Raw genomic sequence first — 12,758 nt, forward strand, 5'->3', positions numbered from 1 at the left:
GTGTTTATTTAAATTTTGGTAAAATTTTAACTTACAAGATTCCTGTATATTGTGGTAATTAATAATAGACTATTATATACAAATATTTTATGCACTCATGGCACAGTTATTGTTAATTTTTTTAGTTCAGTTGCCAGGTTTTAAAAATTTTTATGAATCACATGCAAAAAAAATCTGCTCATAAGAGAATTCATGAAGTTCAAACTCTTTATGTCAAGGGTCAACTGTATTGTCACACCTTCCCCCACAACATTTGTGCTCTTATTCTACCTTTTTATTTCTACATGTTTTAAACTCCAAATGGATTGTTATTTTTGCTTTTAAAAGTAAGGAAAAACTATTATATCTATCCACTTCTTTTTCATTCTCTCTGCTTTCCATTTTTTTTAAATAGATCCAGATTTCAGTCTTATTTGAAATCTTATTCAGTCTTATTTCAGTATCATTTTTCTTTCTACTTGAAGATTTTTTTAAAAAAAGTGCAATTCAACTGGTGATAAATTTTTTCAGTGTTTGAATATCTAAAAAAGTGTTTCCCTTCTTTTTAAAATAATACTGTCATATTTATGTATCTTTTCAAAATTGTGTATATATGAACTTTTAAAAAAAAAGAATCCTTAATCCCTTTATTTTCCGCCACTGTATCCTTTTTATCCTCAGTTGATTTTTAAAAAAAATAATAATAGATTTTATTTTGTAGAGCAATTTTAAATTGATAGAAGAATTTTACAGAAAAAGATTCACATATACTTTCTCCTTCTTACCCCCTTACCTCTATTAGTAACATCTTGTATTTGTATGCTATATTTGTTATAAATGATGAACTAGTAATTATTAAGTCCATAGTCTACAGAATTGAGTCTTGTGTTCTACTGAACATTCTATAGGTTTTGACAAATGCATAATGACATGTATCCATCCTTGCCATTTTATATAGAATAGTTTCATTGCCCTAAAAATCCCCTGTGTGTCACCTACTTATCCCTTCTCTATTCCTCATGAACCCCTGGTAACTAATTATCTTTTTACCATCTCCATACTTTTATCTTTTCCAGGGTGCCATGTATTTGAAATCAAATAATATTATTGTAGGATTTCAGATTGACTTCTTTCACTTAGCAATATGCATTTAAGATTCTTCCACGACTTTTCTGGCCTTACATTTCATTTCTTTTTATTGCTGAATAACATTCCCTTGTGCTGTTATATTACAGTTTATTTAGCACAATTTTCCCTATTAAAGAACATCCTAGTCTCTTCCAAATTTTATACTTATGAATAACGCCATGCTAATTGTCATGTACAGATTGTTGTGGATGTCAAATTTGACCTGATTTGGGTTAATGCCAGGGAACATGACTGTAGGATGGTATGATAAGATTATGTTTAGCTTATTAGAAATTGCTGAACTGTCTCCCACTGAGCCTGTAACATTCTGTGTCCTGTTGTACATCTTTTCCAACATCCAGTGAGTTATAATTCTGCTATTTTCTGGCTTTTATTTTTTCAAATAGAAGTCTTCTGTTGTTTCTATATTTGGTATTTTGTGATAGAAATTATGTAGTTTTTCTTTTATTCTCTTTGTTACTAATTTTGAACAATTTGATTATGGTATGCCTTTTTTCATATTTAATTTGCTTTGGCTTTATTTAACTTATAATATCTGTGGGTTTGTAGCTTATGTCAAATTTGGAATATTTTTGGCTATATTTCTTCAGATATCTTTTCTCTTCCATCTTTTATCTCTTTAAAAACTCCAGTTAGGCACACAGGTTATTTAACATTATCTCAGAGGTCCCTGAAACTCTTTTCACATATTTCCTGTCTTTTCATTTATATAATTTTAATTGCTATATTTTTTTCCACATATAGTACTGGGGATTAAACTCAAGGGCACTTCATGTCTCCCATCCTTTTATTTTATTTTATTTTGAGGCAGGATGTCGACAAATGGCTTACTTCCAATTTGGGATCTGCCTCCTTAGCGTCCTCAGTTGCTGGTATCATAATCATATACCACTGCCCCCAGCTTAATTATTATATATCTTAAAATTAACTATTGTTTTTCTTCCCATGTATGATCTATTGTTATTTCTTTCCAGAGTAATTTTCATCTCAATCTTGAAAGTCTCATCTTTGTAAGTCTAAACTAGGTCTCATATTTTTCATATCTCCACCTACATGCACCATCATTTTTCTCTATTTTAGAATATCATTATAATAATTGTTTTAATAGTTTTTGTACTATTTTTTTTCTTTTGTCTCACTTCAGGATCTTCTGTTAATTGAATTTTTTCTTTGTTGTGGGTCATTTTTTTTCTGTTTCTTTCCATGACTAGTGTATGATTTTTGGATACAGTTGTATTCCTGTAAATATTTTTATAGTTTTTTCTTGGTTAAATTTCTTATAAGCAATTTAATCCTGTTGTGTTCTGTTTTAAAGTTTTTTTGTTGTTAGTTTTTTCGGCAAGACTACTGCAGCCTTTAATCTGTGACTGATTTTCCCCTTTATTGAGAAAATACTCTTCAGAATATTCTGAGGCCCTATACATACAAGGCTTTTCTCTCTGATTAACAAGCATATAAAGTATTCCTGACTCTGTGGCCTCTGAGGGTTGCTTTTGCTCCTTTTGTGTGCTCCTTTCTCATCCTTGGATAGTTGTTCTATGCATAGTTAGTAATACGTACTTGTTCAAAATCTTGAAGGAAACCCTTTATAGATGTCCAGAAATCTCATACTGAGTATTAATTCTTGGCTTGAAGCAGAAATTTATTTGCAAATATGCAAATAAAAATTTTGTTTAAGGATCAAAGTAAAGATAAAGTCATTGGCAGGATTAAGAATAGCCAGAATACTCTGCTCCCTGATGTTATTGTAATATAATCTCTTATGGAGTCTGGCTCTCTTTATTATAATGCACAGAAGAAAGTAAGCAGGATGTTGTTATTTCTTTTGCAATTTGTATTTTCTTCTTTCATCTTCCTACATATTTATTATAGTAAAGTTATTCACATAAAATAATAGAAATTTATCAAAACTATAATGATTAAATTATTGTGGACTTAAAAAATAAAAATAAAAATCATTGTATACTTTTCTATTAACTGAGATGGGTTCCTAAATCATAGTCTTTTTTTATCTTTTAGTATTTATTGAATTATTATAAACGATGACTTTTCTCTTGGAGATAGACTTTATATTAGAATATAAATAATTTCTACTTAAAAGATTCCAGGAAATTATACATAAGAAAGCGAAAATGTTAATACTAAAGAATAATTTGTGTCTGAAGTTTCTAAAAGTCATGGATTAAGAAAATACTTAATTGGAAATCTTTTGCTCACAACAGTCTTAATATAATGATGATATGTCAATATTTTAAAATAATAAAAAAGGAATGCATTAGTGTGTGTTTATGATTTTAGATTGGATCTTGGTCAAATGAATTTTATATTACTTTCTCAAGAGATTTTCAAGAATTGTAAGCTGAAGAAACATTTCTCATGGTCAATTCTTGATTTATAGAGAATGCATGTGACCGGTTACCTCTAAAAGTGCCAAGTATGGAAACCTTGATTATGCTGCAGAGGAAAGAAAGCTTGAAGAATTCACCTTTTAGTAATAGCATATAAGCATGGATTCCTGGAAATTAGCTTCAGCAGATTGATCCATCTAGTAAGAAGGGGTTTCAAGTCCCTTCTAATCTAAAAAGCAGTAGCATGGTTTTTGATAGAGTTTTCAATAGTACTAATGTGCATGGACAATTAAAAGTGTTATCATTACATTGGACCTTTTATTGCAGTGTAGCTAGTTAGCATTATCTTTGAGAAAGTACTCTTAAGATGAAAGATAAAATTTATGTTATGCTAGTGAACCAAATAATCTGGTTAAAATCAATGAACATAAAATTAAGAGTGACCTAAAGTTTTTGAGAGAACCTTAAATTTGTTCTTTTTTAAAAAAATTTCTGGCTGATTGCTTGGTTTAATTTCTGAAATAATTTAATCTACAGGAAAGAGAAGATATGAGATATTGGAAACCTTTAAGGTTTTTTACATTTTACCGTAGTCTTGATTATATGTTTTTTGGATGTACCTTGCAATACAACCCTAACCCTAACCCTACAACATACTTTACTGTCTCATTGACTTGAGTCAGCATGTACTTCGGAAATACAAATTAATATATATTAATCTAATTAAAATATGAATCAAAAATTAAATAAGCTGCTATTTTACATAGTTACTGATTACTTAATTGTTTCATGGTCTGGACCAAAAGAAGCACTGCTTAGTTTCAGATTGATTCCCTTTATCCACCAAAATGTATCTGCACATTCTCTTCTCTTCAATTACATGCATTTACTATAAATAATAATAAGTGAACATATTTAATTATCTGTAACACATGTAGTCACTTTTTTCCCACTTGTTCTTGGATGACCATATTCAGCATTAGATTTTTTTTTAATTTGGCATTGGTCATTCTTAATGACAGTGTTTTCCACAATTTAGTTATTTATGTTCTTAAAGTTGAGCTAGGTAAGCTCACAGAACTGAATATGGACTTGGAAGAAGGGTATGATACTAAATCAAGCAAGATTTACGATTTTCTTTCCCTTAATAGCTTCAGGAAAAAGGAAGACAGCTTTGAAGTAACGGTAGGATTTTTAGAATTCTTTTTGCTCTTCATTTTTGCATATATAGAACACAGTGGAATAAGAGCTAAAAAATATACTAGTTAAAGAATATTCCATACTTGATTTGGAGTGATTATAGTTTGTAACCCATATGCCAAAGGAATATAGTAAAGAATTCAGACTATCTGGATTTTTAATCCTGCTTGTTTAGGTCAACATGTCTTGTTTTTCTCAGTCTTAGGCTTCCCATCTACAAAACAGAAACAATTCTACCATCTCAGAGATACGATTATGAAGATCAAATGAACAACAAGTATATAAAAGTGTGATACATATGAAATATTCAGTAAATATTAATTAACATTAATGGTATCAGCAGCCTGTGAAATTTAGTTTATAAAAATAGGCTAGAAAGCACATTTGTATCAGTATTTGTATAAATGTGTTTAAAATTTTATATCTTTTCATGGTGAAATTAAAAATAATTGTATACTTTAGAGGTCATCAAATCTGTCTAATTTTGTGAATAAACAATTAGACCCAAAGGCATTGCTTCCCAAAGTTACATAACTTGGAAGTAGCAGAATTAAGAGAAAAGCGGTCATTAAAAAAAAAAAGATATTGTAAAGAAATTTTGCTCTTTTCCTTTTATAATGGATTAAACTGTCACATGATTTGATAGCGTCTGCACTGTATACATTAAACTATATTTGGTACTTGCAGTGAGGGAATAGCACAGGAAGAAGGATGCAAATTAAGGTTAAACATAGCTTTGTGCTTTTGCAGTTCTTTACAGTCCTTTCTATATTACTGAAATTATTTTTCTGATACATGATAATATAATATTTTGCTGAGTTTGCAGAATTAATTCCTGGCTTGATTATTTTAGGTGGAATATGATATTCTTTGTATTCTACCTCTCCTAAATGGCAGCATTCACTGGGAAAATGGATTGTCATTTAAAACGTTTTCATGAGAATGTCCTAGCTATTGAGTCATGTATATGATTTAGTGTGTGTGTGTGTGTGTGTGTGTGTGTGTGTGTGTATGATAGCTGAATATCATAAGACCCTTAGTAAACCTTGCTAGAATTCTTTTTGAAATTTTAAACTTTGAAGATTAAATATTTTTTCTTTTTTCATCTTAGGGCACAGTCAGTGGTGTGCTGCTAGTTACTCCAAATAATATAATGTTTGATCCACATAAAAATGACCCGTTGGTTCAAGAGAATGGCTGTGAGGAATATGGCATCATGTGTCCAATGGAAGAGGTGATGTCAGCTGCAATGTACAAAGAAATTTTGGATAGCAAAATAAAGGAATCTTTGCCCATGTAAGAGTGAAATTTTTGCTCCTTTGCAATTTGTTTACATCTAGATAGTGAATTCTGTTCTAATGCTCTTAAAAATATTTAATAGTTTTTATACGTACTTTTCATCTTATTAATAATGAAACAAAAATATGTGCAGTATTAAAACTATAATTCTTAATACAACCAAAAGTAGTTAGCAATTATTTTAGGTTTATGTTTGTATCTTTGGTCAAGAACCAGATATTTGAGAAGTAACCTATAGTACTGATTAATTCAATGTTTATCAGTTTTCTTTTTTTAATTTAGATACAGTATCTAGAATTCTGACTTACCTCTGTGAGTAATCATTGTCAGAGATAGTTTTTAAATTTTCCTCAAAAGGCCTAAAGAGTGAGTGAGGTGCAGGATGTGGGACAGGCCACAAAAATAAATACTTGACACTGCTATAACCAGAATAGTTTTATTTTTTAATTATTGATTTTTAGTTTTGCACTCTTCAAAAAAGTACAGAATGTGAAGGAGAAAACTTAAAAGTTGTATTATTAGGAAGCGTTAACCTTGTAATACACTGTTCAGGGATTTATATGTTTCAGTAAAATGGGGATGTGTCATAGATTTTGAAAGCTGACTAAATTAGTGACCAGAGAGAAAAAGAGGAATGAGAACTAAAAGGAGAAAATGATAAAATATAGGTCTACACATAATGAAAAATGGAAAGAAAGAAAACTAATATGTAGTAGAAAAGAACCTCCCTATCCTTCTGTGTTTTACTTTGGCAACAGTTTAAAAACTGGCTTCACTTTGACTAATACTGATATTTCCATCCCTTTATGAACTGATAGGTGTGATGATGACTGTTTCAAAATTGGCTCTTGGGCAGAAAATTTATAAAGGAGAAAGGAGCAATTGTTCTTGTCTCTGATTAAGAATAGATGAGTTGTTAGAATATGTGTAATAGAATAAAAAATCTCTTGGAAAATTCACCAGTATACCTTCCAAACCACACATATTATTTTGGCGTGATAAATTAATCTTTATAGACACAGATAATTAGAACGTGTCATCATCTTCTTCTATTGGTTATGTTTGTAGATCATTATTCAGAGTCACATTCAGCAATTAAGTATTATTGAGGGTGGGTGGCGGGATGAGACAGGAGAAAACCGAAAGAATAAGATTCAGAGAGAAAGAGGAAGGTTATATTTGGGAATATACAATCATTGGTGAGATTTTTTTGTTGTTGTTGTCCTACTTTTCTATTTGTTTTATGATACTTTGGGGTTATCTTATTCTGAACAATATGTCTATTCTACTAGGATGTTCTCTTTTTTCCTTTCAGTTCACTGTTTTGTCATTTAGAGTATCATGTGGAAAGACTATGTACTAAATCCAAACTTTAAAAAAAAAATTCCTCCAGAAAGAAATATCTTTAAATCTTGCCATATAGATTAATGAAAAAGAATATTTGGCACCAAATTAGATAAACAAAGCATGAATTTATTTGCAGAATAATGCCACATGTAGCAAAAATGCATTGAAAATTTTGATTTGTCTTTTTATACTTTCTAGAAAGTTGATTTCAGAGATACTGTCTGGAACTATATTGAAACAGTAGCAGCTTCATTGGCATAAATGTTTAGTCTTTAAACATATTAACTCTGAAGAGTTTAGCACTTACCTAAATGTATTTCCTATTAGGCTCTTATTTTTATCTCTTACCCTAAGGGTCTTATAATTCTAATGTACAGGTAAGATTTCTCAAAATTAGTGTCCAATTCCAAGAACTCATAGATGCAGTTTAAATGAAATACCAGTAGATGACACTATTGTATATTAAATAACACAAGTTAGATGCTTGTGTTAATTAAAAGATGAATCCAGTACATTAGAGGCAGAGATATAAATTGAACTTCAACTGAATAATATTTTAAAATTTTTACTTAGTCTAGTTATAAAAATTATGCAGATTTATTACAGATAATTTGATAAATGCAAGAAAGAGAATGAGATAAAAAGATGTACAACTTTTCCATACAGAGAAGTAACTATTTTTATGTTACCTTACTTTCCATTCTTTCCATTTATAGTGTTTTTAGGTTGTCCTCCAACTGTATATGTATAAATATTAATACTGTATCCACTAAGAATTCATGTAGTTTCTATTTGTCACAAGATACTTGTAACCATCATTGTAAATTGCTGACTTACATTTCATGAAAAAAGGTGTGTACTTACTTTTTTCCAGAACTTAAACTATGGCCTTTGAACATGAGTGTTTGTCCAGACAAATGGCAATAAAAAAGTAAAGCTGAGCCCAATTATGAATCATTCATTCCAATGTCTAAGTTCTTTACCTGAATAAGTTCTCTTACAACTTTTATTTAGGATTTATTAGCTTAAAGATTTCCTGAAAATAGTTTTGCCTCAGTTCTGTTGAGATTGTTTTTAAGCCTTCTATTTAAACCTTATATTTTAATTCAACCCCTATTTGAATGTAAATGAATGCTGTGTGTGTATATAGCAAATCGGATGTATTCTTACTTTATTAAAAGATACAACATTTTAATTGAAATTTTCTTTAAGCTATTTTCTATACTCCATCAATGAGTAAATATTAGTTTAAAATTCTAGCTTCAGCCAGAATTATGTTATCAAACTTTCTTTGATTCCTTTCAAGGAAATCTTATATTGTTGTTTTCCAAATCTTAAGCAGTTACTGAAAAATTGAATGTGATTACTTTCTCCTTGTGAATAAATCAAAATTTTTATATTCTATTGAGACATATACTTACTTTATCTTCTTTGAAAAACCTCTTCAGTGATATTAATTATTCAATTGGTGGAATATAAAAGATAATTTTTAAAGTCTAATAATATTTAACTTTGTTTAATGACAGAGAACTAGATCAGTTATCAGGAAAGGACTTCTGCCATTCAAAGAAAATAACAGGAATTAATACTGAGGAAATGGACTCAAGAATCCGTGATGCAGGTAATGATAGTGCCAGCACTGCTCCTAGGAGTACTGAGGAGTCTCTTTCTGAAGATGTGTTCACAGAATCAGAACTTTCTCCAATTCGAGAGGAGCTTATCTCTTCAGATCAGCTACGACAAGATAAGTCATCTGGTGCATCATCAGAATCTGTGCAAACTGTCAATCAGATTGAAGTAGAATGTTCAATGGCCAAATTAGAGTCTACTAGTACTCTTGATTATTCAAAATCCAATACTGAACATTCTACAAATGAAGTTGGGGCTTTATCTCATGCAGCTGATTTAAATAATCTGGAAATGTCCACTAAGGGAGGAGATACAGTTACAGATAACCTTCAAGAATTATCAGCCCCTAAAGAACAAAGCACAAGTATAAAAGGTCATGTAATCCAAGATGGTTTTCGTCATGAGGATTCATTGCATCAAGAAGAGAGTGGAAAAGAAAATATGCCTTATGGAGAAACGACAGAATTTAAACAAAAGCAAACTGTTGACAAAGGCAAACAAGGAAAGGAACAAAATTGGGACTCAGAGACAGAGGTAGAAGAGTTACGTAAACTCTGGAAAACTCATACCATGCAACAAACTAAAGAGCAAAGGGAAAATATTCAGCAAGTGTCACAGAAAGAAATCAAACATAAAATTATATCTGCTGATGGGCATGTAGAAGGTAAGCGTCAAGGAGCTTATGAAGTTAGTTCATTTTATTGCATGTTGTCTCTTCTAACTGACTCAAACACTGCTGTATCTTGGACCAGTCTGAAAGATAATCAAGTAGCCCTTGTTTGAAGTTACTCTGGGGACAAGACTTTGATACCTGCTGTCTTTTCATATCCCAAAGATACAGGTTCACAAAATGAGAATCTTTTGTATCATTTTTTAACATTCTTGACTGAATGCATTCTTTCTTAAATAGCAGTTTGTTTATTGGAAATTCACAGAAGTTTTGTAATAACTTGTTTATTCCATTGTGTCTCTTAGTTCTTAGTATGCCTTTATCATTGCACATATATTTTAGTTGAAATTTATACTAACCGAAGTTGTAATTTCATCTTTTTTTTTAGAAAGTACAATTGGATATAAAAATCTATTCCTAGAATACTTCCAAATATCCAGAAGTTTCATCATCATCCTATTATATGTTTTCTTTAAAAAAAAAACAGGATAAATTAAAATATCATATTCTCTTTTATTTCTGTTTTTGGTAATATTATTTATGAAAATTATAAAACAGTCTCCTAATATACTGTGCTTATACTTCGTGCATTATGGGTTAAATGGGCTCATATAAACAGCAAACATGTCTAGAATTAAGTAATTCCATTGAAATACTGATTCCAATTTACATATGAACTAAAAATTCTTCTAAAATATACATGAAATAAATTTACCATTTTAACTGTTTTTTTAATTGTGGTAAAAAATACTTAAGAGTTACTGTTTTAATCATTTTTTAGTCTGCAGTCTAGTGATATTAGGTACAGTTGACATCCATTACCAACATCCATCTCCAGAACATTTCATCTTCCCAGACTGAAACTACATACTAATAGTAAATGGCCATTTTCCCTTTCTCATAGTTGTTGGCTACCATCATTCTACTTTCTTCTTCTTTTGACTACTTTAGGTACTTCGTTTAAGTGAAATCATGCAGGTTTTTTTTTTTTTGTGTGTGTGTGTGTGTGTATGTGTTGGTGTGGATCATTTTACTTAACATAATGCCTTTAAGGTTCATGTATGTTATAGCATAGTTAGAACTCTCTACCTTTTTAAAGCTTAGTAATTAATATTCAATTGTATGTTTGTCACATTCTATTTATTCACTTTGTTATATCTTTCTTTTTGCTATTGTGAATAATACTTCTGTGAACATTGGTATACAAATATCTGGTTGAGTCTCCTTTTGGTGTTTTAGAGCACATATGAAACCTACTGGATCATATGTTTAATTCTTTGTGAAACCATCTATTTTTCATAGTGTCTGCACCATTTTACATTCCCATTAGCAATGCGTAACAATTTGTTTTTTTTTAATATTTTTTTTAAAGAGAGAGTGAGAGAGGGGGGAGAGAGAGAGAGAGAGAATTTTTAATATTTATTTTTTTTTTAGTTCTCGGCTGACACAACATCTTTGTTGGTATGTGGTGCTGAGGATCGAACCCGGGCCGCACGCATGCCAGGCGAGCGCGCTACCGCTTGAGCCACATCCCCAGCCCGATTTGTTTTAATTTTTAAAATACTAAATAGTCCTTGCATCATCCAATTGACATACCCTGAAGACCTAAGGATTATATTTATTAGAATATTTAAAAATACATTTAGTTGAAGCATGTTTTATAAAAGATTTACTAAAATCAAGGACTATTTTCTCTATAATATTTTTATTTAGAAGTAATATTTATTAAGGAATATATGAAAAATATAGAAGGCTATTAGACAATTTATAAAAATTACTTGGGATTTATCACCCAGAAGCAGTCATTATTAACATTTAGAATATTTGTTGTTAGAGGATCTGTGTGTTTATATGCATGTGTGTGTGTGTGTGCATAATTTTGATATTTACATGTACTATACTTATAGATTTCTTTATCTGAAATCAGGTTTACACTATATATAATATTTTATCCTGCTTTTTTTCCACTTAACATTTTTGTCATGAATATTTCTATGTTATAATTCTTTGAAAACATGGTTTTAATAGCCATATGATTTATTCAACCATTTTCATATTGTTAAGACTCTCGGTTGTTATTAGCAATTTATATTATTAAGACATTTACTTTCTTTGGTATAAATCATTCTTATGTGAATATCTTTATTTGAAGACCTTTACATCTGATTTTTGCCTTATATTTTGAAGCCTTTGAAAAAGATAAAATTATGGATTCTGTTGACTAACAATAATCTGTTAATGGGATTGTTGTGGGGGTTAGGTGAGATCCTTTTATAACCAGATAGATACTAAAAGGAGAAAAATTGGTAGGTATTCATAGAGTCTGTATTCATATAGTCTATAGATTGCTATTTGATTTCTTCTTTTTTATATCATGAAATTAATTTTAAGTATTTTTAAGTAACCTGATACTCTACAACAGGGAAATATTAAAACTTTTGATCTTTATGACTTTGTAATAAAACTATATAATAAATATAAAGCTGAGAAATACAGCTATGGGAAGAATGCTTATAGTTCCTCCTTTTGACCAGATGTAAATACTGAGGCTAAAATAGATTATGTACTTCCCACAGTATTACACAGAAGAAAAGCCATGTGCTTTGTATAGTTTTACACAGAAAAAATGCCAAAAGGTATCCAGATCTCTGTAAGCACACTTCCTTTCATAATATGCTGCCTTTGCAAGCTAATTAATGTCCGGATTTCATGAACTCATAATTATCAAACACTCAAAATACTTCATATCTGTATCTTTGGTAGAGAGATTTAAAGATTATTCAGGCTTAATTAACTGTCCAAATAAGTGAATTAATCTAGGTTTATCACACTTTGTGTGTATGTAAAAATTCAGAAACTTACTCAACTTTTGTCTATAATTACTATATTAAAGTAAGCCTTACAAAATCCTGCAAACTTACTTAGATGCCATTCTAAAGACTGATAGAGAATATGCAGAAAATTATAAGTTGCATAGTATGTCTAAACAAAAATTTAATTAAGAATTTCCTGAAGCTTTGCATTTTTCCATAAATATAATTTCACTTTAATTAACTTGGCTCTCTCTTTTGGTCTTGCTGTGTTTGTGACTTCAACTTTGTTGGGAGAAAAATACAGGTCACTTAAGATAATTCATC

General features: G+C 30.1%; 1 protein-coding gene across 6 annotated transcripts in view; it reads left to right on the forward strand.

The window, feature by feature from the left end:
* The window catches only part of OXR1 (oxidation resistance 1), a 116,835-nt gene that overhangs the window by 67,822 nt on the left and 36,255 nt on the right, over window positions 1-12,758 (forward strand). For all 6 annotated transcript variants that reach the window (XR_014018864.1, XM_081266864.1, XM_081266865.1 and 3 more), the window contains 2 exons: window positions 5,788-5,972; window positions 8,849-9,615. Coding sequence is in view for 5 of the 6 variants with exons in the window: in XM_081266864.1 (XP_081122990.1) it covers window positions 5,788-5,972; window positions 8,849-9,615 (952 nt within the window). In the remaining variant the exon portion in view is untranslated. The remainder of the gene's footprint in view (window positions 1-5,787; window positions 5,973-8,848; window positions 9,616-12,758) is intronic.

This window comes from Spermophilus citellus, assembly GCF_964194105.1.
Source record: "Spermophilus citellus genome assembly, chromosome: 14".
NCBI lineage: Eukaryota > Metazoa > Chordata > Mammalia > Rodentia > Sciuridae > Spermophilus > Spermophilus citellus.